Source organism: Chelon labrosus (genome assembly GCF_963514085.1).
Source record: "Chelon labrosus genome assembly, chromosome: 10".
In the NCBI taxonomy this organism is placed as follows: domain Eukaryota; kingdom Metazoa; phylum Chordata; class Actinopteri; order Mugiliformes; family Mugilidae; genus Chelon; species Chelon labrosus.
This window is the reverse complement of record NC_140360.1, coordinates 21,286,193-21,313,202: the sequence shown is the minus strand read 5'-3', so window position 1 is coordinate 21,313,202 and position 27,010 is coordinate 21,286,193. Positions and strand designations below refer to the sequence as shown.

The following is a 27,010-nucleotide window of genomic DNA, read 5'->3' as shown; positions in this document are numbered from 1 at the left end:
GGAATAAACAGAAAGGGAGGAATCAGAAATGAGCACAGGCTTAAACGGTTTAACTGCAATATCATTCATATGCCAAAATAATAGTTACTGACCCTGTATAGGACGTAGATGAGAAGAGCCAGAAGCAGTAAACCTGCCAGAATAGCCAAGATGATGATCCAGAGCGGGACTGAGTTCTCGATATCGGGCTTGTTCCACACCACCGGGGTCACCACCTGAGGATGACGGAACAGTTTGTCTTTATCTCACTTTTAAAAGATAAGAAACTTCTCTCTATATGAGAAGTGGGCCGTGATAACAAGTAGAGATGTCTGATACCTTTTTGTGTCCACTGGGATAAATTTTGGGTGCGATCGCATACGGCATCTTCATCACACTGTATCTGGCCAGACACTCCAGCATATATTGCTTGTAAGCTCTCTGAAAGAAAAAAAGAACATCTGAAGTTACCATATAATGTTCAAAATGCTATAACAGTATACTAGTTATACACTAGGTGGTGACAGAGACCATGTGCAGCTCACAAGAAAATCATTTCAACATTCCTGTCCTATGACAAACTGTAACTACAGCACAATGAATATTCAATATATCATACTTATGCCTTGTGTAAATAATCCGTGTGTAGCAGAGACATGACGGTGAAAAAATTGGTAGAAGCTGCAGCCTGTGCAGCAGTCTGGAGTGATCTGCATTTTCAGATAGCAACTGTTGTTCCATTTGTTGAGGCAAATATGTGAAACTATGCATAGTGGCATCTGCTTCAGAAATATTGCTGATGACTAGTGAACACAAACAAATATGTGTGACCGACCACTGCAGCTATTTGCCTTTCCTAACTGCACATTTGAGGTTTTAACTCTTTAGACGCTTTAAAGAAAATGGCTTCTTTCTTCCTGCCAAAGTCTGACATGAGAAAATACGCAGGCACTGGTGGGAAGAGGCTGATCTATACTGTGCAGTCTCGTTCGTGTAAACTACGTGTACAGTGCGTGGAGTTTTGAATGGCAAAGTTTTCCTCCCACAAACCTCAGTGAAGGTCTCAGCCCAGATGCGGGAGCGCATTTTGAGGATGGCAGTAGTTCCCTTATCCAGAAGACCCACGGTGCACTGGAGCGTCCAGCACTCCACATTAGAGCAAGACTACGGAAACAGAGAAAATGCCGTTTAGATGTTATTGACGTATTAAAACTGCTTTATGCTGCTATTTGCAGGTGAAAGTCATGAGAGAGAAACAAAAAACTTTTAGAACCAATATGGAACAGCTAACAGCTGTGTTAATGCTGCAGGTCAAATAAATATAACAAAGAACCCAATGTTGTGATCCCTATTCTACGCCTGCTTCGAATTAGATTGAAGGAATGTCATGAGACTGTAAAAATGCAGCATGCACCACTCGCCACATTATTGCCCAACCACTAAAACCAGCCCATTTTTCTCAAGACACGGCTGTAGAATATACAGTCTTAATTAGGTCCTCATAATGCAGCTTGGTACATTCAACATTTTAAAACATGCACACACTGTGTTTCAGCGCTGATGCAGTAACCAGACCACCCCCAGACTGAGAGGTTTCAGTGGGTTTCCTGCGGGAGCACATCAGTTTACTCATTACACCGAGAAGGGCAAACACAGCAGGAGAAGAAGAGAGTACCCGCCTAGTTCCTTTAGGCTTAGTCTTAGACAGACTTAATAAGTATTCAGACAGACAGGGAGCGTATCAGTCCACTTCCTCCTGGTAGACCTGTTTGATGCTCAGGGGCAGCAGGGCTGCAAAGGTATGGGAAAATGACAAGAACGTGGTTCAGTGCCAAAGATGCCTCAGACCCAAGTCCCACATATCCTCCCTGGTGGGATTATGTGGTCAAGATCTGGATCATGGGGGCGTATAAGCCGTTCCCACAACTTAAGAAAAGAGCAGTCTGGCCTGACTACACAGCAGCTGCATTCAAAGGACCTGTCTAGGCTGTTTCTCTGTGAAACCACACTGAAATAATTAGTTATTAATGAAGTTGTCAAACGGTGGAAAATGTTCAACTCCTGGATATTGATGTAGCAAGCAAGATGCCAAAGTCTTTGTTTTATTGCAATGTAAAATATAATCATGATCGCAAATATATCTTTCTGATATGGTCCCCTTTCCAGTGGAAATATGAACATTAGCCATCAGCTGCACTTATAAGTAGTGCAGCTGATGGCTTTACTAATACATATTTATGTATTGATCAGCCCTTCGTAAAAACAACTTTATCCTTCGTATTTTTCAATACTAAAGGTTTCAATTACTGGTAATTAATCACGTCTTTCTAATAAACCATGAGGTCTGAGGTTACATATGAGAATAAGTTGTTAATAAAAAGATTATGGTCCAGAACATGTGCAGATATTTCCAAAAGGGGACCACTAGGGTGTCATCAACACAAATTAAAAAGCTAATATCTCAAGATAAACCCCTGCCGCCTAAAAGAATCACAATTTGGCAATCTCTGGTTAGCACAAGTACAACAATCCCTACTGCAATGCAGCTAAAGACAAATGCTTTTTGATGATTCATCTTGGTCAGAGCCAGTCCTTTGTTCTCTAATCATCTCTAACCATCAAGATGCAAGTCATTCTAAATTCACACACCATGACACTGACTGCCGGCTTTATCCAAGAATTGCTAAACACTGACACACTTTGATCAGGAATCACTTTGAATGGAGATCTGTCCTCTCCAACCATTAAAAGCAAAAGTGCAGACACAAGGGAAACGGGAGAATGGCCTCCTTCATGCTAACGTGTCACTGGACGCGCATGATAAACGAGCAAAGTTAGGAGAGACAGCCACGCACACAAAGACCCCTTTGGCGGAGGCAGGTATCTACAGGCATGGAGCAGCTACCTGCTGCTGGGCGGATCAATAGGTCCAGTGTGTGGTGGCTCGGGGCAAACACCCAGGGCAAAAAAAAAAAATTAGAGAGGAGTCTGTGAAGTAACTAGTGCATCACTGGCAACAAGCCACCCATGTCTCATGTCTTCTCAGACTCTCCACCACTACTAAAGGCTCTTTAATGTTAATCACCACAACGGGACAAGCCTGTGCCCTCTGACCCCTCCCTTTTAACGACATCATAACCTAATTACCCAGTCCCCTGAGCCTCATGTAAGGGAAGGGCCAGCGTCGCCAAAACAGATCCAGATTTGCACACTTAAGGCAGCTATATATATTTTTGTTGTTTTTATTCAGTGGAGAGTCAGAGCTCCTATGTGAATGAATGACACAGATTGAGCAGTTAAACCCACACTGGTTTTTAACAACATAATCTGATTTAATCTGAGCTACAAGATCCTCGTTGAGTCCTTTTCAAGTCACCAGCCAGTCATCTGTTACATTAGACTTGACTCTTTGGCCTCATGGTTCACGGATACAACGTGTTGTGTTTGTAATGTGCGGCGATTCCCCTCTAAGTGTCTTACCAGGTTAGTCAAATGAGCGAGCGGATTCTTGTGGACGTCCCTCCTCTCGACGTGGTGCTCGTGGGCCTTCAGTGCCAGAATTGGCGATTCTGTGGATGAGCGCTGAAGCTACAGGAGGACACAAACATACACCACCCATTAGAACAACACAGACACTGAGCTCACCGGGCAGAAGAGCACACCACCCTCTCTGTCAATATAAGACCTAATGTTAGCATGACCCTGAGGCTTTTTGTCATTAATCAGAAGCATGTGAGCTCCACTCTCCTCATGGATTCCCGTGGAAATACGCCGTACTTAGCAATTCACCAGGGGGGAAAAAACATTAGATCACAGCTAAGACAGATGACCACTCACAGCCCTGCTCAACATCTGTCAAGCTTCAAATGTAAACACAAACAACTGGAGTGATTTTGCCCACAAGATCCCAGGCCTATAACTTGGTAAAAGGAGGGTGTCACTGGATGTAGAAGATGAGTGACTGTGTTGCTGGGTGAGGTGGCTCTTCAAGCTGTGCTGAGCGTAGGGAAGAGCTGGAAGTTCAAAGCAGTGGTGGGTAAGTGTCTTGGGTGGGGCTGAGAAAGCTGGGAGGAGGAGGTGGGTGTGGGCCAACCATTGGGAATCCAACTGGGAAACGATGGGAGAGCTCCACCGTCTAATTTGACCTCATTTGACCCCGAGAGGTGTGCATCCGCACGTGGATTACTCACTTTGAGTTGTCGGTAATTCATGTTTTTGTCCGAGGTGCAGTTGATGGGGCCTTCGGTTGAGAACTCCAGAGGGTAAAGGAAAGTGTGACCCTGGAGTTTGAAGGGGCAGCGCAGCTCAAGGAGGGTGTGGCTGATTCGACTGGGGCCATTGTTCACCAGCTGAAAAAAGTGAAAATGAGAACTTTTAACACGTTAATTACTCTAGTAACTTCTATATCAGCCATGGTTGTTTCATATTTTTGTTATAGTAGCAGAGTAGCTTCAAATTGCAACTGGTTTCCTTCCTGTGCTTCATATCTGACATATTGCTTTAATCTACAAATTTTAGATCTGCACAATCACATTGTGAGATCTGGAGTACATTATCTTTGGTTTTGCTTCTTTGCTGCTCTAAGAAGTCCATTTCTTATGAACAGTTGGACCGGCCTTCCAACTCAGTCTGCTCAAGCTCAGTGAGTCTGCACAGCGTCAGTAAGAGCATGACTGATTACCTCATAGATGTGCTTCACTTCAGGCCCAACGTCCTGCTCCACCCCATAGCTGTTGGTCGCCTTCCAGTTGACCGGAGGAAAGAAGACCTTATCTGGCCGAGACACCCTTAAAAAAGAGAAGAAGGGTTGTGAGGACATGCGTAGGGAGGCACTGGAAACTACACGATGTTCAGGAATTTCAAATGAGTGAATCCTGACACTCGACTCACCCCTGTAGGATGACATCAGCCTGAACAACCACCTCCAGCTTGTAGGGGACAACCTCACTGTTGGAGTTATTCTCGTTTTTACTGTAAAAACAGAGAATAGAAGAAAGAGGATTCTCAATAGCTGATGTCACTTGAGTTCTGTGGAAATAGCCACTGCTGGATCAGGATCAGAAAATAATCTATGACGATCTGTGTTCAGATAAAGTCGTACCTGCGAATCTGCAGCTCGAACTGAACAGTTTTGTGCGTGTCCTTAAGCCGTGGCACTTTGAAGCGTAGACCTGCCCAAAGCTGTAAAGAGAAAGTTCAAACATCGGAATTATTATTATTATTATTTTTTATCTCTAAAGCATTATTTTCCATTTCTATTAAATACATTTTACAGAATAAAGAGACATGTGATAGTCTCAGCCTTAAGTAAAACATGTCTGCTTGAGGACACATGCTCTATTTTTAGTACTGTAAAGCATGTTTACCACCCTTTTTTTATACAGTTGTGTACATTTATTTTTAGACACTGACACGGTTTGTGTTGTTATGCTGTTGACAAGAAAATATTGAAGTTACAGTTAAATAATGAATGAGTCCCCTATTTTCAGTCGCTCAAACGTAATTGGGCACATTAACATGATCATAAATAAAATGCTTATCTTCTTGAGAACCCGCTGCAGTCTACCATATATTAAATAATCTAACTATATCATTTAGATCAATTTGCTTCCCACACAAAGTGCCACATTGAATCCCAACCTCAACTACCTTCCTCGAAGCTAAATCTCATTCACATGAGATCTATAATTCTGCTTTTTGAGAATGACTGAGCAGAAAGTATGACAACCTGACAAAACTGACAAGTCTTTTGGTCTCTCTCAGTTAACATGTACTTGATAGTCTTCATTAGCAGACCTGTTAAAAATGCCAGATTTTGAGTCAGTCGCTTAAAAAAAGAGAAACTCCTCCCAGCGGGGAGCCGTGGGCACAGACTTTACTTCCTGTCACAACATTTCCTGACACACTCTGACTTTTCCTGTGCTTTTAACACCCAGCCTGTACATGACAGCTTTTTCCAACAAATCCACAACTCCCATTCAGCTAAAAGAGGGTAGAAATGAGCCATAAGGCAACAGTTTTCTTACATTAGTGCCAGACTTCATTGGGTTGCCCAAATCACAGCTGAGGTATCGGGTCTGGTTCTCTGTTTCATAGCTGCAGGTCAGCTGGGTCAGGCTCTGGGAAGCAGGAGGGCAAGCCACAGCAAAGGACAAAAGTCAGGAGAAATGCTAAAACATGAGCCTCAAGAGGCAAATTAGTCCCTGAAATGTGCATGTTTTCTCTATGCTTTTGAGGTGTTTCTTCTCACCTCATTATTGCGGGCAATGCCGCTGTAGTCTGCTTCGGGGGGCAGCACCACATACAGCTCTGCCTCGTACGCCCCTCCCTCACCGTCATTCTTGGCATTGAAAGTCAAGGTCAGCGAGTTGTCATCACCTAGGTAGACTTCCTTCCTGTCGCTGAGGAGCCAACCAAACACAAAATTGATTAATTGCTTCAACGGTGAAATTCCTTCCACAAATAAATATAGACGAAGTTGTGTTACAAGTAAACAATGACATTGTTTGTGTTTGCTGGCAGCAGAATGGGTAATAAATTGCCATCGCTTTAATGAAACTAATAAATTTGCAGACTGTTTGCTCAGCATATCTATTTATTTTAGAGCCTGGCTGCAAAAGAAACATCGCTTAGATTAATCTCGGAATGCTCCCCCACATTAATGAACATTTTTTCCAGTGTGGCAATAAAGTCATACATGCTGTACAACAGAGCGTAGGACTGTAAAACACCTCCCCCTTCCTCGCTTTCTCTTACTCTCTCCACCTTTCTCCCTGGCTGAGAACAATGAGAAATTCCATATGGAAGGCCACACAGACGCTTTTAATTACAGCCTGTTCTCATAAAGCAAAGCAGGGGAGCAAGAAGGAGAAGATTTCTGAAGCTGATCCTCTGCTGGCCAAAGACTCCGCCGTATCCTGACTCTAACTGGCATCACACTTTTTAAACCAAACAATGGCTCAAAATTAGAAAACACCACAAAACCGTAAAACTTCCCTGAGGGACCTTTGGTCTAACAGGTTATGTGACTTGGCAGCAGAACAGAAGAAACAATACTGTAGGAATGGTGGATTTTTTTTCTTAAAATTCCACTAAATCATCTCATCAACCCATCCAGCCACTCTCAGGCCTCCAGAATTTACTGCAGAGCAGACAAAAGCAACAAGGTATTATTTTAATTGCACTAATCGGGCTTTCTCAATTCCTGTTGGGACCCTCGCGGCACGTTATTCCATATGTGATGGATCGGCCATACATTGTAAGAAATGGAGGCAGATGGTAGATAAATATAGGAATGTGAAATCAAAATGACAGAGCAGCAAAGGGAGCATCGGGGAGGCTGTTATTTTTGAGAAAAATGCTAACAGATTTCTCGACTCAAAGTGTGGAAGGCAGGGTGCTCAGAAACAGACGAGGTTAGGACTCTGGCAAACAGCGCTCCGCAAAGATCCCTTTCATGTTTCCTCCCTTCTTCCCCTCAACTGTTTGTCACAACACCTGTAGACCAGAGCTGCTTCCTGTTTTTAGACAACGGTATGTCCCTACTGTAATGCAACACTGTGGCTATTAACACACACTCTCTGGTATGCTAAACCAAACAAAGCAGCGGAACAACAAAAACAGCTGTATTTATGCTCAAATCCAATGCCCCATTTACACAGCGGAGGTGAAGAGTTCAGAGTCTGTGATCCTGCTCAGGGTTCACTATGTATTAGCCACTGAATTTTAATCTTCTGAAATCCATATGCTCTGGGACTTTTAGAAAAATACGTAAGGAAATGAACGGACTCACCCATGGACTGCCAGCTTCAAGTCAGGAACACAGATGTTGTCCTCTCCACAGTCCAACAGAATCTGAGCCTAAAAGATGCACATCGGGGCGATAAAAGTTTTAATATGGGGATTCAGACTATCACGATCACACACTAAGTTCTGATACAAAACATGTGAAGAGGATTAGGTTCACAAGATAAATCACATATCTGTTTATGGCAGACAACAGGATGAGTAAAGCAAGATGCGACATGTAGTATGACTAACACATTCCACCCCGTCTCCCGACCACCACACAACACACACCTGGACTACAGTCCCTCTTATTTACAAGACATCATCACTTCACATCAGACAGTCAAGGGCAATGTTGTGGCTCAGCAGGACAAAAACGGACTCAGTGATGTCACGACAGGCCCATGAACCAGCTGTTTTGGCACACACACACACATGCTTTCTGTTTGCATTGTAAAAAAAAGGAAAAAAAGTCAAATGATGAACGGGGACCAGCTCCAAACCCGTGCCTGAGGGGATACTCCTGCAGAGCTGAGCACAAAGCTGCCAGCTCCCAGCTCTCACCAGTGTCCCACATCACAGCACTATGTGGCAAACCGCCACTTTCACCACACAATACGCCACCCATCGAAACCACAGCAGTATATGATCATATGGAGAAGGAGGAGCCAACAGCCTATAGGAGACTTACTGAGACATAGGATATCTCTGTTGACCTGAAATCAGAGTTGAGGGCTCAGAGATTACAGACAAGAAAGGAGCAGGAACACTGCCGGATAAGTGGACGACCGCTGAGCGTGTGGCAGGCCAGCGGCAGGGAAAACCCTGTGGATTGCTAAATTGCATCCCGCTGCGACTGTGACAGTGTGATGATGCTCATGATGAGGAGGATAATAAATAGAAATGAAGGAGGAGATTAGAGAGAGCCAAGCACCCCCCTTGTCATTACACCATCCTAGGGCTCTAATTATGGACACCATGGTAACCACCATGCTAACTTGGCCACATGTGTACCCTGTATGGCCTGTTTGTCTGCGTAGGGCAGGAAAACAGAATTTGTAGTACCATCACCGTACTTAACAAACAACACTGACATCAGCATGTGACATAATGAGGGTAAGCATCATGCAGTGAAATCAAAACTTGGCAATCAATGAAATCCATTAATCAAAGTCATACTGATTAAGTCAGATGATGTTATTTTAAGGACAATGAGGGCAGTGATATGCACATTCAGTCATTTCCCAGCTCCAAAGGGGTGGCAACAGCGACAGTTTTTATTGGATGCTTTTGCACAAGAGAATAGTGGTAATTAATAAATCCATCCGAATGCCATAACTCTTGACATACATGTGGAATATGTTAAGATGAGAGAGGGAGAGTTCGGATCAGCCAACTCCTCTCCTTCTCACTCCAGCTTAAAGAGAATAAGAACTTGGCACAGTCAAATGAATGAAATGTTACATCGGCTGCCATGCATTCTCATAGCATATGTGGAAATCAATAGGGCACCATGTGTCTGATCTGGGCCAAGGCTGTGGCATAACAGTCGCTCTTCACTGTTTATACACCGTTACGCTCACACAGTATAAGGAAAAATTAATGAAACATGCAACCAGTCTGACACGCTTCCCACTCACATTTTCACACATACATAAACACAGATCAGGTTTGCCCTCTGCGGGTGTTTGGCACAAAAGAGCTTTTTTTCAGGTTTAAGGTTGATATTTTAGCTCAGGCTTGTCTCAAGGTCTGAGTTCAGCAACAGACCACATCTGTCGGAGGCCCAATTTCTTTGATACCTAGGAAAGGCATCAATGACAGGGTCCAAGAGGAAAAAAATAAAAGATAGGAACACACCAGGATTGAGAAAGAATCTGAGAACGAGAGGGAGATCAAACTACAACCATTGCCATTCCCAAGTCTGGTTGCAGTTGCTGAACTCAGATACTGTGCATGCTGTGCCACAGCTGAAAAGAAGCACACCAGTTTAGACAGCTCTCTGCTGGCTAAATGCCGAGAGATTTGAACCAGAGGAGCAAATAGCCTGGCTGTGCCGCTCCCGGAAATATCGACCATCCTTCTGTGCCAGCAGTTCTGGAAACAGTCACCTCTGCATCGTTACAAACTATTACTGCCGGGACAAGTAAACACTCCACTGTATTTATGCCTCACATTTCCATTTTGAAAACAGCTTCCAGACAATCAGGATCGGTGTCCAGCAGAGTAATTTAGACTTTGCAATAAATTGAGCACATTTGCTCTTTCATCAGGGACAGGAGAGAAAGCAAGGAATGATTGCTGCAGCAGATATGGCAGAGAATGAACCCACATGTACACGGATAGCAAACTTTCCTTCATATACTACTTTTAGCAGCCTGTAGATCACTGCGAGGTTAGTAATATGTTCGGGCAAGAGTAACTGACGTCAAAATACCTTTTGCTCAATTACATTGGTCGCCTGATAGTTGAGGATGGGCCGCAGGCCGTGGGAGTCGGCTGGAGCTTTTGGATCCAAGGTGAAGTTCAGGGACACAAAAATAGCAGAGAGTTTATCCCTGAAGTCCTTCTCATCCTGCAGAAAAAGAAACACATGATGGGCTAATTATTATTTTACAAAAGATACAATTCAATTTGGTTTTTTTATTAGCAAAAGAGAGGACATACCCTCAGGTAGATCTTTGTGTGGTCGCAAATGCGCTCGCCATGGCGCACCCTCACACTCCTCCTGAGCAGGGGCTGCTGAGTATACAAGAACAGAGCCCTCTTCACTGCACCTTTCTGCTTGTGCTTCTGACTATCGAGCTGCACCTCCACCTGGAAATCTGGAACACATAACATGCACACAAATGAGCATTCATCGCGTGATGAATGTTCCTGAGTCACACAATGACAGGTTTGAAAGAGACCTCAATAAATGCTCTGAAGCTCACACAATGCAGTCAATGTAACTTAAAGGTAATGACAGGGAGAGCGCTGGTATATTGAGGAAGGAGTAATTAGAGATAATAACTAAGGATTGATAGGGACAGCGCAGAAGAGGACCGATCTTTTAAGGTTGATTACAGAAGATATTTGACATGCTGTGCAAAATCCAAAAATCTACATTATATGCCAAAACACTTTAACCTACAAACCTTGTATGGGTTGAACGTATTACTGTTGGTGGCTAGCTGACAGTTTCCTTAATGTAATAAAATGCAGATGTGGAAAATTGGCTCACCTAGATTTCCTGGTAGGTGCTTCCCATCTGCAGATATGCAGAAACTCAGGTTGATACTGTTTTGGACAGAAAGGACAGGGACATGATGAGAGAAGCATATTCATTTATGGCAGAGGCTCAGAATAAATACACTGTACGCACAAGACACCTCACTTGCTCTCTCACTTTCTGCCATGGCCCACTTTTCTTGTGTCAGCTCCTAACATGGTTCACATTACAAGGAACGAGGCGTAATGGGAATACAATGAATAATACGAATAAAACACTCAGTGTTTGGAGACAGGCTGGTGTCTGACTACTCTCGTCCAGCCATTTTGATCAGCGTGTCTCCATTCCCACCCCCCCAAAAAAACACAAATGCATAGCAGAGTTAAGAGGGGTGAAATTGAGCAACGACTCAGGTTTCAGTGCTGACCAGTCAGTGGCTCCCTATATAAGCCTGTAGCTCTCTCCCATGACATCAGCCGCACAACATGCTGCTGCTGTCCAAGTCCGCAACTCCAAAACCCCCAACTCTTTTACTAGTAAACCCACTCAGGAGACACAGAGCAAAAATTGGAAAGAAAAAGGAAAAAGGGGAGTTTGTTGAAAAAACAACACGGGAAATGGGAGAGAGGTGAAAAATGAGAGAGAAAGACAAAGAGAGTACAAGGACTTCTTTTGCGGAGGAGCAATAACTTTATATATATATGCTGCCTGTTTCTGCGCAACTGTGTGTGCACATGCTCACGGGAGTCTACGTGTCCTGATGTTTCCCAGCTGTGTTCCACCACCAAACAATATCTCATTCAAAGCAACGGCAAAAACCTTCCAGCCCCTCCCCTCCCAACCTCCCTCCCATTATCCCTACTGCTCTCCTTTCACCCCCACCAAAAAAAAAATCCTCATCACCAGGCAACGTAGCATAATCAAGACACATGTGTATACAAGAGTTTCCTTTATGGATCAGGATGTTGGGGGGGGGGGGGACACATGAGAACAGTGTCAACCATGTTGAGCAGCGAGCAGTCGTCGTCTGTTTCCTCTCCCATTTTTCTGGAGCTGAATACTGTGCACATTTGGAGGAGGCCGAAGCTGCTAACAATGCTGCTATTCAGCATGTTTTTTCCTTTGCTCCTCAACAGAAAGTGTGATGTGAAAACATTTTGGAAATGGGTCAGATAAGAGTGCTCAGTAGAAATGAATACTGTGACTGCTGGTGTAAAGGGTATTCCTTATCACAGTGTCCTGCCAAGATAGATGTGTTTATGTATGGGGAAAAATGGGGAAGCCCATCTTTTTACAGCTGGACCAAACAAATACCAACAGTGCAGAGTCACAGGAAGCAGAGTGCCGGAGACTGGAGGATCTGAACACTCACCAGGAAACAAAAATGCTGGTGTTTCCACTGGGGACAATGCAGTTCTTCTCTTCGGGGTTGATCATGGTGGGGTAAACGGTCAGAGAGGCACTGGTATTGACAATAGGGCGGGATCTGTGGGCAAAATACAAACAGATTAAGCATTAAATATTACATTTCTGCTTTTTTTTTCCTGCTTTGTTTAGCGTGGCATAAGGATAGAGCTAGCTAGATCCAGATATCAAAACAACATACCTATAAAGAACTGCCTTGTTAACACCAAAGGCTCCAACGAGGAGATCTGAGGAAAAACCAAATCAATTAGAAAATGTAATAAAACAAATAAAAATGGTTATTCATATATATTGTCCTCTCACTTACCTGGATATCCGTTCATGTCCAAGTCCTTAGCACCTCTGAGGGCAAAGCCAAAGCTGGCAGGAATAGCTCCAGCAGCCCACTGTCCTGTGATCACCTGAGATGGCTTTTCCCTGAGTCCCTCTGAGTATCCATTATAAATGTAAACCAGTCCCTGCCGATCCTCCCCTCCAAAAGGGCAGCTGATGGCCACATCTTGAGCAAAATATCAAAAGAAATGTGAGATCAAATTATCTCTTAAATCTAATAAAGTGATTTCTTTTTGCAGTAAAAATTTGAACTAAATATTAACATCTGTTAATTAGTGGTGAACATAAAGTACAACTGAGCCTGATTTAAATATTATTAGTTTCATTGGTATTTAGTCATGAACCATACTTATAAATATAATGGAGTACATTAAAAATTATGGGATCACCAAAGCTATTTGGCTTCATTCATTAGGGGTCGTAAGTGGTTCAACTAACCAACAATACCATCCCTAGAGTCACATAAAGTGGATAAAAACGTTTTTTCAAGCCAAACCTTCAATAGTAAAAAGAATCATTAAGTTCATATTGTAGTTTAGTTTTTAACAGAGTTCATTTCTTTCCTTTGTTTGCTAATGTGTTAGTTACTTTAGCACAAGGAGATGAAACAAAAACAAATGTTATTTCAAACTGTCCATTCTCACCGTTGAAACCATCCTGGTTCAGATCTCCCAACGGTGCAATGGTGCTGCCAAATCTCCCAAACACCTGGGTGCCCGTGACGTTAGGTTGACTGAGCTCCAGGTTCAGGGGGCCACGCTGTAAATAAACATAGACCCGGCCCATCTCTTCGAGACGACCATCGGAGCCTCTGACCATGAGCATGGGAGCTCCCACCAGCAGGTCAACCATCCTGCAGACGAAAAAAAGATTAAATTCAGCTATGATAATAAACTGAAAGAGACAAGGAGACAGAGGAAGGCGTGAGACCAATACTCACCCATCACTGTTGATATCAGTCGTCGCTACTGCATAGCCGTAATATGATCCCATCTATGAAGAAAAGTGTTTCCAAGATTTTAGCCAGAGAAAATCTCAGCGACAAAAGACATAATCAAGATTTGTTTTGGTTTCGTTCGTAGAAAATCCAAAACACTCATGCTTCTGCAAACTCACACTTGCTTTCTTCAAAATAGAGCCAGGAGAAAAAAAATGGCTTGACGGGTTCAACAGTTTAGGTCCAGTTTAGGGCTTTGTGTTCTGTTTTCTGAGATGTAAGTCGCAATCTTCCGGCTAAAAAGCACAGGCGTTGTAGAAGCAGCGCGGATCGCCGGAGAGTATGCAAATTCACTTGTGATTTTATTTATTCAGCTGAGTCAATCATTACTGTTTAAACGAGCTCCGGGGCTTTTCTGTTCCCAGAGCCATTTGCACAAATTGCCACTGCACTTTCCCCTCAATGGCTGAACTTTGCAGCAAACCACGAAAGAGACCATAATCCAGTAAACAGAACACTGTAAAGGAAATTATTTCTGCTTACACTGACCCAACAAATTAAGAGCTCTCACGAGGACCAGCAATGAAAACACAGAGGAAGCAGAGTGTGAAGGAGCTTTCAGACTCACCTGCTCGCCAGTGTAATTAATCATGGGCGTTAGATCTGTACCGTTCAGAATGGACACCTGCAACACAGCAAGCACATATGGTGAACATCTTTTTATAGGGTCTAATATAAGCACAGATTCTAGTAAGGAATTTGCTGTACAAATAATTCCCACTGTGACAATATTGCCACGGCTGTTTTCTTTCTTTTAAGTTTCCTGCATCAGGCCCGAGCCTAAAGCCCAGGCATCCCATTCTAAAAGCACTTAAATGAAAGCCAAAATGAGAGTGATGATTAGGCTTACTTACTGAACCATAAAGCATGAGTGCTTTTGGAACGCCAGCCACAAAATCTGAGGAGTGAACAGAGAGATGAAGCAAAGATTTAGCAGGGAAAAACATACATATCCAACCCAGCAGGAGGATAACAGGAGTCCAGTATTGATGACATTTCCAGCTCAATAATCATGTAAAATATTGCAGCTAATTTCCGCTCATGTTATTTCAGCTGTGTATATTTATACTGTATATTTGCATTGCTTTGTAAATGTCTAACACTGGAACATGTGTGTAGCCCATTTTATTGACTTACCTTCCACCTGATCACCACTGAATTCCCCGACAGCAACAGAGTAGCCTGTTGAAAACACCAGAGGACATCAGCTTTCACAGAAGAAAAATGAATATATGCGTGGATGTGCATTTATCATGAGGGTTTTTGTCAGCTTCTCTTACCTTGGTAGCTGTCGTCGTGTGCAGCCTGAACCTGTTTGGTCTGGATCTGTCCCTTCACTGACTGCATGAAATAGCCTGGGTAGTAAGCGTCGATAATATCCTTCTTAGCTGCAGAGATCACTTGACCTAAAACAAGAGAAAGACATTGAGGAAAATAAACTCGCAGGGATATTTTGAGGTTGTTGTTTGTTTTTTAAAGTTGATGTTTCTTACATACCTTGCCAGAAGTAGCTGCCTGGGCCTCCCAAAACCACTTTGCCATCCTAAAAGATAACACAGCTGAATTACTAAAATGTCAAAAGAGAAGATTAGCACAGAAAGCTGAGGTGGTGCACAAGCTGGGATATATTTATTACCTTTGTGAAGTCTGCACTGAATCCTCCCTGACAGTAGCCTTGTCCCACAGCATCACTGAGTTCTGGACCATGAAAAGAGTAGAGTGGTGTGTCATGAATGCCTTAAAGACAACTTTATTCAATATTTGAAACCTATTGGATTCAAGGCATCATCAAATATCATTATTTTGTGGATACAAATATGTCTCTTATCTATTTTCCCAGTAGACAGATGCAATATTAAGGTAAAGACAAAGTGGTGTGGTCATACTAAAGACAGATCTAAAGAGGGGTTACCTGTACGACAGGGAGCATACTCCACAAATTTGGTGAAATTCTGGACGGAGATGTAGCAGGTTCCTGTAGCGTCAGAATGGGGGACCTCTTTTTCAGTCCGCCAGGAGTAAAGAGGAGCACAAGCCTGGGGTAGAGTGGAAGCAGAGAGAGATGGGGATTGGTAGGGAGGAGAAAAAAAAGGGAGGGAAGAGATGTGTTGATGAACGGGGTGAGCTTTAAGGTGGGAGATGTTTTTCCAGTTGCAACAACACCCTCATGAACTCAGGAGGGGTCTCAAGCGGAGGTCAGCGGTACATCTGGAGCAGAGTAACTATGTAACTCAACCCAGGTCATAACCCGTACAATCAGACCAAACAAAGGGCGGCTAAACTTTGATGTCACAAAACATTTCTTTATGATATGTTGAGAATGGAGGTGAAAACTGGACCGGAATGACAACAACTTAATGGACAGTAATCTGGAAGACAAATTTCAAACAAAGAGCACACACATGCTCAGTTGCCCTAATCAGAGCAGCTAAGAACATCGGTGGTGTGCTAAAAAGATGAAACTTATTTCCCCAACCCCATATGCCTCTCTAAGAGGGTCACCTTACCAGAATCGTGTCACCGTGAGAACGCACAGTGGCTCCAAACCATTGATGGGACTTGAAATCAACCTTATGTTGTGTGTCATGGACCATGGCGAGGCGATCCCCTGGGAAAATACGGAGAAAAAGACACTGAGTTATAGCAGCATGATAAAACATGCATTCCTTCAGCTGGACCTTAAGTATCCTAATACTGCCTCCCGCCTCCCATGCTCTTCGAAACATCTGCACAGCTGGCTTTAAGACTCCAGTTGCATTATTCTTTATGCAAAGATGATCCTGGGTGATAAATTGAAAGAAATCATTTTATGGAACAAGGCCACTATTCTTGTCCAGGTTTGGACTGGACTAGCTTAACCCTGATGACCTTTTGCTCTGTTTGACCACCTGGCCTGATCTCCCACTTCAACTCTTTTGACAGCAGCAGGTGACATGACAGATGGTCTGAGGAGTCTGGTTTAAACGCAGCTTTATTGGAAGGCAGATGTTACATCTGTGCCGCAATAAAGAATGAAACGCAAACAAATTGATTAGGCGAGGAAGTCCCATCACCATATCAGTGTACAAGCTGGCATGCATCACATGCAAGTGTGAGTTCGAGATCAGCCATTCCACTAACACTTTGCAGTAATCGGATACATTTCTGTAAACTTTATTAAACCACAGACGTGTTGCAAAAGAGCAGAGCAGCACAGACTGACAGATCCTGCTAGAGATCATGACCTCTGTGGATGTGGATGTGAGGAAAGAAGGCTGTACGACAGGCCTCTCTATCCATGCCTGTCCGCCTCTACTCTTTCTTTCCAGTCAGCGAGGGAGCCTGGAGCTGAGGGTGAAGGCCTGCTCCGTGTCTTTGTGGAAACAGCGAAGGGGCTGGGGTCCAAGGAAAACATACACACTCTGGCCTGGCTTCCTCACAGCAACTTCCCAGTCATCTCTTTTAAGGCCCACACTTCAGTCTCCCTTTCTCTGTTTTCATTTTCAACACTATCTCAATTTCTCTATTCATTTTTCTTGAGCTATCTCCCCTAAGTCTCCCTGTCTATACAGCCCATTTCTCCTTTTCTTCCAGGAAGTGCTGTCTCCTCTCATCCCGGACAGTAAGCAGAGAGATTATAGTTTTTTAATAACTCAGCAGTATTTCTGCATAATCTCCATCTCCGGGCTTTCCTGCTATTTTTCAATGTGGGCCGACAGGAGCCAGCCCTGCCCTTACGTGTTCAGAAGGGTGAAAAGTAATGCTTCGGCCACATGGGCAGTAACATGACCGGCACATTAAACAACTCCTCATAACCTTGTTACTTTAACTAATCTGCTTTAGCTGCATGGTGTTTTTTCTTAACATTTTCATGACAGGGGAGGGGATTTGTTTGGTTAAGGCAAATGCAAATCCATCAAAAGGAGCGGAACAGTGACTGTGGTGGTTTGAGTTATGTTACCAAGGCAACCAGGAGTAGCAGCGGAAAAGCCCTGTTGTACTTCTTACTGCATACACACATGCACACGCACATTATCAGTTATGTTTCTAATGTACAAGAGAGTCTGCGTCATCGTCCAAAGAAGCTCAGTAGAGTTTTCACTATGGCAACACTAGTTTTGTGTCAGTAAAATGTTGAAGAGTTTTGTTTGTTGTCCGCGAGGCGACTGAAGGCAGCCAGCTGGAATCACATGGAATGCTTTAAAATAGAGATTCACAGGGGAGATAAAAGGAAACACAGACACAGGCCACAACAAGATGCCATGTGACCAAAGTCCCCCTGGGATGCCGCTTAGCAGAGTGTGCTGATGGGTCATGGTGCCGGGCCCAGTCTCTCCTGGGACCGGCAGAGGAGTGAGGGGGGTGGTCTGGAGTGCGTGCATAGACTCACTCACTTTGAACTGTGTGTGAGTTGATAGCCATTAGTGGGGTTAGAGCCTCTCATTGTACGTCTGTGTGTATTTGTGTGTGTGTCAGTGGGGTAGAAGACAAATGGCCAAATTCACTCATCACATCAGCTTCCCCCTGTGGGGGTACCGACAGCAGGAGAGGAGAGGGGGACAGAGCCTAGAAACAGGACTCTGGTTTCTGACCCTCCTCCTCCTCCACCCCCACCCTTCGTCCCATCCTGTATGTGCCCTCTCACACCCACACCGCTGCCCCTCAGTCCCCTCCTCTCCTCTCAAATCCATAGACGGGCTCTTATCTCCACAGAAGAGGAAGTGGGTGGGAGGGGGTCTCTGGCCACTTTGACCCAATTAGTTAGGCTAATTAAGAGGGTCTGTGGCCCGTGGGTCAGAGCTCAAACACACTGAGAAACAGAGAGACCTCTGACACCACTTTGTTTTAAGAATATACTACTACTACTCTGCAGCCATCTTTTATTTAGCATTCAGCAGCAAAATCCCTGAATGTCTCTCCTTTATACTGCTCTAGTCTTTACAATCAGGATTGGCAAGACAGACAGGGATACAGTAAATGGTTTGCAGCAGTAAATGTCATCCATGTAACAGCTGTTTGTCATAGTCAGATTTGCATGCAGATGTCCGTGCACCGAGTGCTCCTCCACTGTGCAGCAGTTCTGCCACGATCCAGATGTCAGAGCTGGCTCCGGCCCTCAAATATTCTCCTTCAAAGCCATTTCAAAGTATGAAGGACACTCTCTGACAGCCCAGGGGACTAACCTTGACTGCGAGGCCTCGTTGCTTGCGCATGACATCACTCACCGTGGCCTTTAGCCAGCACCCATGGATGCACAACACATTTTATATTGCAAGAAAAACAGTGAAAAAATAGTAGAGCCCGGGGTACCAAGCAACGGTGTCCAATAAAAAAAAAAATAGAGGCTTGTGAAACACTCCACTTCTCCATGTTGAGAGTTAAGCTGAGCTTTGTTTTCTCAGGAAATAAGCCAAGTGATACAGTGATGTGTGGCTTGTACTGTTTGTGTGTGTTTATCCTAAAAGCTAGTTACTCTGAGTGTCTTTTCCTCACTTTGCCAAGGCCTCATTGTGCAAAGCAGGCTGATGGGTACTCTGTCAACATACTGAAACATGAATCCATTCATTCGACAACCTTGCGGACTTCCTCATGTTCTCTTAAAGCACTTTACTTAATTTTGACTAAGCTGGAGCCTTTTTGTCAAGAATGGCAGTATGTGCTTCATCTGTCACACAAACAGGATATTTCTTTGTCTGCCCTATTTGTTTACTGGTTGCTTATCTCACTACACCTCCTGAGGCAAGGCAACACAAACACAACCTGAAGGGAGGAAGGAAGGAGAATCCTTCAAAAACCTATTTAACACCCCATTATTCTTTTCATGCCCAAAGAGAAGACGCAAACAGGAAAAAAAGGATCATTCCGCGTCCAGGAACCAGCATAGTCAACAACAGTTCAGTGGAATGGAACAGTGACGCCTGATCCAGAAAGGAAATGCCCCGATGGCTTCAAAAGTGCACAGAGAAGCAACAAGAAGTTCTTTAGAGACGTAAAACACCCTCTTCAGTTTTGCAGCCTCTCAAAACAACCACATAATAAGACAAAGGGCAGTATCAGTTAGACTGTACAATTAAAGACTGCATAGAGACTTATTTGTCTAGCATTTTTTTCCTTAAACTTTTTGTAGTAAACCTTTTGATAACCTGTCAATAGGTCCTAAATCTTATCCCTCCCTATTAATGAGCTCTCTTTGTCAATCATAAGACTTACCTTCAGTATCAAATTCGATGGCGTGACAGTCTGATTGGCTGAGGCTCCATGGACAGTAGAACACAGACCCTCCCTCTGTAATGTTGACCTGTCTTGTGTTGGCCTTTGGGGCTCCTATCACCACACTCGCACTGCAAGGGAGAGCCAAAAAAGATTAATAGATCACCAATCACAACCCAATAACACAACCGGTAAAAACGTTTTGGTCAGTCTATTGTTCAATAGCTTCCAGCCCGAGAGCTTTAAACGTGATGTAGTACCCACATTTTACCACTTAGTGAGCTGTGTGCTCTGACTCAGATGCAAAACATTGTAACAAGTTGCAGTGCTGTTCTGCATAATCCAATACAACCACTGGAAACTGCTGCTATGACATGTGTATGTGCGACGCTCGCATTCCCATTCACTCCACTAGCATGCAGTTAGACACACGAGGAGAAACACTTGCACACATGCTCCCCTGTGGGCCAGATTCAGCAGGAAAACAAGAGAGCAGACAGGCTAAGTGGAGTCAAACTCTTGTTTCTACAGCTGTGATGCGAAACATCAGTGTCCTTGGAGCTACACTGTACAACTACAGGGAAGGCAGCCGACCACTTCAAACGACACCAAATGAATAGTGAGGTCATAGGTGAGCTCAGGGGGTAATGAGATGCAGGACAGAGTTCAGAGATTAAGAAAAAGCAGAAAGGGAAGATACTTTATGTAAACAGAGACGACCAATATTTGGGCAAGGATAAGTGGCACAGTAGATAATGTGCCTTAAGTGGATGGTTTACGCATTACCTCATTCTGGACCCACTTGACCCAGCAAGCATCACAGACATAGCTGCAGTCATTGATGTGGGTAAAGGAGGCATGGGACCATTGAGAGCAGACGGTCTCTAGGGGCCTTAAAACAGGAAGAATACACCCTTTCCTGCTCCGTATCTGCCAGAAGTGCATGAAGGTTTACATCTTGGTTAAACTTAGCAACCTGCCCCAAGGGCAACTACACAGCAGGATCCAAAGTAAGACGGAAGAGCCAGCATGAGTCAAACAGCAGTTAAACCGTGCAATCTCCCAAGGTCTTGTAATCCGCCATAATTAATCCCACTGAACCTATCTATTACCTCAGATGACAAATTGCAGAAAGTTATGGGATGACTTGTGGAAAAAGTCTGGTGTGTTGGTGGTCAGTGCAAAGCTTTGAAAGCCTTTCAGCATCTATGGTTTTGAAAACCGGGAGAACAAAGAGAAAGTCACAGAGTTTAATATTACACAGTCTCAGTACCTCAGTAGAGACAATGCCATATCCAAATGTGGAGCAGAAACTCCCGGTTTGTGTTGGAAAAGGGGAAATGAAACAAACCACTTCATCTTGGAAAGGAAGAAAGAGTGTCCCCCTTTTATTTCTGACCACAGATGGAGGAATATCCCTGTGGAGCAACTGAGCTGCACCTGTACAATAATCTAAATCACAGAGAGGGACTCCTGGTTAGGGAATTCTCACAATGAGACATCTGAAGAGCTCGCTCTTGCTTTTGTTAAACTCTCACACCCAAATAAAATCTACCTGAGGAAAACACATTTCAAAAAACTTCTAATTCAAGTTGCAAACATCTCTGAGGACACCAAAGGGCAAATGCTTCTTTGGCGAAAACCTTTTAGAAATAATCTACAAACATATGTAGGCAATAAATGACACCACTGGAGGAAAGCCACGGCATCTTTTGTTGAATCAGATCTGAACGCAGTCCAGCAATAGTTGGCCGTGGCAGCTTTTCAAAGGGGAAAAAATACAGGAAATAACAAAACAAGCAGATCATGCTTTAATCAGCAAGTTGGCAGTTGAAGCTAGCTTCACTACCTTACAATGCACATGCAGATGTGCAAACACAGATTCACGCACAAACACAGATTGATTGTAATCGGAACGTTTTGTAAATGAGGAAGAATTAGCATTTAATGGGTCTTATATCTGGGGGAGGATCTGTCTAGCTCTAGATGGCGTTTCCCCCACCCTCTCACTTTATCTGCTGGCCGTGTGCTGAAAAGGTACAGCTTTGGTTTCATTAGCATTTAATGAAGCTCTAACTGCAGTCAGCTGAGTGCTACATTACAAATTCCTTTGTAAAAGCGGGGCTCTTGGATTTGGTATGTAAAAATATGTAACTGGTCGGAGACGAGAAATCCTCAGCTGTTAAGCTCACAAGGTGTGTTCTTGCTACGAAGGCTAAAGTAAGGTCAGACAACAGACCTGTGACAGGGGGTATAGTAGCACGTAGCTCAGCATGCATCTCAAGCGAAAATGCTCATAGACTGGTTACTCTGCTCAATGAAAAACTTTGGCTACTGGACATTTAAATTATTATGTTTGCTCATTTCTCAGTTTTATGTTGCTATAGATAAACAGCCAGCCCATTTCACAAGAGAGGGATTTGAGCAATGTCCTAGTGGTGGAAGCAGGGGCTGATTAAAAGCATTAGCGGCTTCACCATGTCCCACCAGCTGCCACACAGCAGCCACTAATGATCTCAACCACCCAGCCGACAATTAAGCATTAATTAAACTACTGTAAATGATTTGAGCTGCAAGTGAGGAATGTGTAAACAACAGCTCCACTGTAGCCGAGCGCTTGGTTTGTCTCATTTGAAGGTCAAGCAATCAGGCGAAAGAAAAAGCCTCACCACACCATAATTGCCCGAGTGTAACCACTATTTTATGTGGGGTTGAGAAATTAAGGGTGCTGCAGAGTGCTGGAACTTGCTGATGCGACACTATTGCGCATAGCCATGGCTAATACGCTTTATGATGAGGTTACAGAAGGAGGCTGTCAGCGGGCAAATTCCTCTGTTACCCCCTTCTGTTCAGCCCAGCATTTTTTCCCCATTCCACATTTAATTGTCTTCCACCCAGCTGCAAGGCTGATGTCACTTCAACACTATTATAACAGCTTTAAGCTAGAAAGAGGGAAAAATTACAATCACATTTGTTAGCCCTGCCAGTGTCCCGGCTGCAGCCACCATCTGCTGTCATAAACATGGCTCAACGAATACATGCAAAAGGGAAAAAAAGTGAGACTATTGGCCTGCAAATCTCACCAACACCTAAGAAAAACATGTATGTAGTTTACACCCAGCTATTGACACATACTTAAACATTGGAGTGGTTCCATATCAGTAAACCCAGATGCCATGACCTGATCTGAGCCAGAGGCAGCTCTTGACCTTCACCGCTCTCACTGCTTCAGTGGAGTAATGGTACGGGACAAAATACAACAAACACCTCTCTCCCTCCCTCTTTGAAGAGACGTTTTAGCAACACATTTAAATGATGCTGATTAAATGTCTGCAGGGATACGGAGCTGGACAGTTAGTTTGCATGTTCAACAAATGAATAATTGCATGATGTCATGCTACAGTAATATTGATTTTTTTTTTTTTTGCAAAGCAGGAGCGGCACTTAAAAGAGTGAGATCAGCTGAACGACAGAAATTAAAAAGCACAAGCGGCATCACTAAATTAAGTGATGACTTATTCTAGACCACATGGAGCCATATGAGCAGTCTCCTCAGACCCAAGGCCAGACAGAAGCTGTTTGAGTCCTTACGGCCGCCATATGGACGATCGTCTTTCCACACACGCACCACATGCACACGTGTTGTCGGCGCTGCTATCCAGGAGCATGAAGATGATGAGAGTAGCAGTGCCTGCTGGGACGGCATACGCTGACTACAGAGAGTCTACTGTGCTGAGCCGACGCCACATTTTTTTTGTTAACAGTCAGATGGTACTGTTAAATCACTGCGCCAGAAAAAAAAAAGCTCTACAAGCTTTGGACGAGTTACGTCGTTTCTGACATTTTATAGACGTTTCTACATCCCCAGATTGACTTGAAGAGAAACCATCGAGATCTGAACCTGCACCAGCCAGTGATGATAAGATAAACAGTCCAGTCTGTCAAGGATCTGATCCCATATCACCGCAGTAACTGCTTCCTCTGTATCCTCTAAAGGATAATAGTGCTGGGCAACAGGTGGCCTGGAAATTAGAAGATCCGCTTGCTAAGATAGCCAAATAATGCAGTTTATTGTCACACAGGAAAAATGTGTGGACATCCAGACACAATTTGAAATAATACTTTAGGCTTTTATGATTTTACGCTATTCTGCAGCTGGGTAGGGGTTACTAGCTTGTTAAGTGAATCAGCAAATTGACACCGATTTGATTTAGCGACTGTTGTTTTTTCTTCCCTTTTCAACAAGCAGCAATTATTTCATATTCTGCCATCCTTTTGGGCGCTTTCAGAGCTAATGTGTTAAACCCAGCAGCTGTTTTGTTAAAACCACCAACCTGTCAAGTTATTTCACAAGTGGCAAGTGAGAAATTTGAAACATCCAGCTATCACGGCATCATCAAACATCAAAATGACTCGTGGTCTCGTCCATGTATTCTCCCATAGCAAACTGCTGCCCACCCCCGACCACAATTACAGCCCCTCAGCCCCCTTTCACAGTCCCACCGCCCTAAAATCCTCCTGTAGGGAGTTTAACTGCTGGTGGTTCACACCTCTCCACAATGGCCACATCAGGGGGTCCAGTGCTCTCACCTCAGGATAGAGAGGCTGTTGTATTAAACATGGCGACGAGGGTGGGGGTTGCAGCTGTTGGAGCACTTTGCCTCTACACACCCCAACCCCTGCTGCACCCACACATACTTATACACAAACACACATTCATAGCAAAGAACGGCCAATAGTTACATATCATTTCCATCTCGAATATTAGAACAGATTTGAATTTCAGCCAACAGAATTTATTATCATGCACGTGCTGACAGTGCTTATGCTTACTGCCATATAAAGGATAGCCTTCATCAAATTACCATAGATGTGAGTCATTTTGTGACCTGGGGTTAAAATAAACCAAGCCTTCTGGCAGTAAAAGATTAAATCTAGCAAAGTATGAGTCAGGACGACCCTGACCAGTGGCCAAAACCGTTCCAACAGAGACGTGACGTCCTCGAGACATTCCCAAACTAATACAGCAGACGTGACAGGAGGCCCTTTTAAATGATCATCGCCATCCACGCTGACATTTTTTTTTTCCCCCAGTGAAACACACACAAGCTCAGTATATAAAGCGCCTTTTACCAACGGACCAGTGAAGGCTAGAAAGGCACTTTGTTTGAGACAGACTATAGTGTAAGCATGCTAAGTATATCCTGACTGACCTTTACAGAAACAGACACTGAGGCTCCCAACCCACTAGCGTTGCAATCACAGCTGCATATAATGTTTGACAACAGGAACTTTAAAGCAACTTTTCAGAAGCCCAATAAATGAAGAAAGAAATGAGTCACAGTGAGAGTTCCCACCATTGAAAACAGTAAACAATTTCTGCCATTAGACAAAGGGCCTCTTTGTCTGCATGCAACAACAAGAACCTGGTAGAAGAAAAGCTTGGCAACTAAATATACAAGCTGTGCTCCTGCAGTGCGAACGCGTACTGGTTTGATTTAGAAACTGGTCGATAGAAAAGGTCACCAGCGAAAACGATAACAGCAGTGAGACTAAGGAGAGAGACCTCAGCTTAAACACAAAGAAAACATTGAAGCTTTACTGGCCAAAAGAGACCCCAGTCCAGTGTCAATATTCGTTTGACTTTAACCCTGTTTCAGAAAGCAAAGTTCAGGAGAGCCACCTACACGGACTGGCTGACCTCTTTATGTACTTGTCATGGCCAGACCATCTGTAGGCAAATGCGAAACAAAAGTATGTCACCAAAACACATGAATCTGTCTGTTCATACACTCCAGGCCTGGTCTGTTATTATTTACAGCCCCTGACCTTTGACCTTCTCTATCTCGGAATGATCCACTCCCTTGTCCCTGCCTGGCACCAGAGAAAGTCAAAGAGGAGTCGGTTGCTGATATTTCATTATTAAGTGTTTGACAAGCAACTCAGCCCTCAGAATTGCTTGTAGCCTAACTAACTTACATGGGCTGCAAAAAGACTGTGAAAAGTCCATCGTCACTCGACATGGAAAAACATACACACACAACAGGGAGCCATATATCCTCTTGCCCTTCCTGTGTGCACTTGACAAGAGTTGTCACACACAGTTCACAGACTACATCCTCAGGCGTTCTTCCATGGTGGGCTGTCCACCAACGTCCACATTTAACTTTATTAAGTCAGGCCGAAGGGCACAACAGACCCGCATATATAAACTCGTTGTCATGGATCAGCTTCAAAGGAGGAGAAAGTAAGCCTTTGTATTTGTCTGCCTGGCATGGACATGTATGAATGGGACAAGTATCTTTATCCCTTGTCTCTACATCTACCATTTGTCTTGATTTGCAAATGCTCTACTGTGGTCTACCCAGTGATGAACATGTGTTTTTCTAAAAGCCATAGTAAGAACTACCGACAGAGTTGGAGCCAGGCTCACGGCAGCTCATCCTGACAAGAAGAATCTCTGCGCAATTCCTCAACTGACCTCACAGGGGTGGCAGCTATACTCCCCCGCTCCTCACATCTCCGAGGAGTGGGAGATGATGATGTGACGGTAAAACAAGCGATAACAGAAACTCATTTCATGTCTCGACTGATGGGTTTTGATGTGTGAAACTGTGGAGGAAAAGTGGAAGATGCGTATGGTTTGCAGATAAAGCGATGAGTCACGACCTTAAATCTGCTCTCTCATACTTTGTTTAGTTTGACATTTGACTTCTGAATACATATCATCGGGAGGAAAATTACAGGGCAATGAGCTGTAGGAAACTACATTCAAACATTATTCCTGCGTTGCACATACAAACAATTGCCTCATCCCCGCCCCCACGAGCAAGGTTGTCTCAGCTGTAGAAAAGTTCAGATTAAGTCATCAGTAAAACGACGTCTGCTGTGTCTGATCCTCAATAAGAAGGGGAGAGATGATGAGGAGCGAGGCTAGACAGTGGGGGAAGGTCTAGGCGATGGATGAATTAAAAACCTCTGCAGAATGACATCAGCATAGGAGGAAGAAAGGAGGGGGATGTGGGAGAGAGAAGAAGAGTATATGAATACAAGCTTCACATCCTAAATCATACCACTCTCCTGAAGCC

The 27,010-nt window shown here is 43.9% G+C and overlaps 1 protein-coding gene across 3 annotated transcripts in view; it reads right to left on the bottom strand.

Moving 5' to 3' along the window:
* itga5 (integrin, alpha 5 (fibronectin receptor, alpha polypeptide)) overlaps window positions 1-27,010 on the bottom strand; it is a 31,524-nt gene that overhangs the window by 2,614 nt on the left and 1,900 nt on the right. The window contains exons 2-29 of one of the 3 annotated variants that reach the window (XM_084553575.1): window positions 19,923-20,053; window positions 16,241-16,341; window positions 15,646-15,769; window positions 15,370-15,431; window positions 15,231-15,276; window positions 15,014-15,139; window positions 14,871-14,915; window positions 14,588-14,631; window positions 14,302-14,358; window positions 13,677-13,729; window positions 13,381-13,589; window positions 12,711-12,902; window positions 12,585-12,630; window positions 12,351-12,464; window positions 10,991-11,046; window positions 10,435-10,592; window positions 10,205-10,342; window positions 7,772-7,839; window positions 6,230-6,380; window positions 6,006-6,098; window positions 5,081-5,160; window positions 4,870-4,950; window positions 4,661-4,766; window positions 4,170-4,328; window positions 3,460-3,567; window positions 1,030-1,143; window positions 319-420; window positions 93-215 (exon numbers count right to left, since the gene is read on the bottom strand). In XM_084553575.1, the coding sequence (XP_084409701.1) occupies window positions 93-215; window positions 319-420; window positions 1,030-1,143; window positions 3,460-3,567; window positions 4,170-4,328; window positions 4,661-4,766; window positions 4,870-4,950; window positions 5,081-5,160; window positions 6,006-6,098; window positions 6,230-6,380; window positions 7,772-7,839; window positions 10,205-10,342; window positions 10,435-10,592; window positions 10,991-11,046; window positions 12,351-12,464; window positions 12,585-12,630; window positions 12,711-12,902; window positions 13,381-13,589; window positions 13,677-13,729; window positions 14,302-14,358; window positions 14,588-14,631; window positions 14,871-14,915; window positions 15,014-15,139; window positions 15,231-15,276; window positions 15,370-15,431; window positions 15,646-15,769; window positions 16,241-16,341; window positions 19,923-20,053 (2,887 nt within the window). Of the gene's footprint in view, window positions 1-78; window positions 421-1,029; window positions 1,144-3,459; window positions 3,568-4,169; window positions 4,329-4,660; window positions 4,767-4,869; window positions 4,951-5,080; window positions 5,161-6,005; window positions 6,099-6,229; window positions 6,381-7,771; window positions 7,840-10,204; window positions 10,343-10,434; window positions 10,593-10,990; window positions 11,047-12,350; window positions 12,465-12,584; window positions 12,631-12,710; window positions 12,903-13,380; window positions 13,590-13,676; window positions 13,730-14,301; window positions 14,359-14,587; window positions 14,632-14,870; window positions 14,916-15,013; window positions 15,140-15,230; window positions 15,277-15,369; window positions 15,432-15,645; window positions 15,770-16,240; window positions 16,342-19,922; window positions 20,054-27,010 lie in introns of those variants that run through there. The other 2 variants (XR_014699286.1, XM_084553576.1) reach the window with 2 other exon arrangements.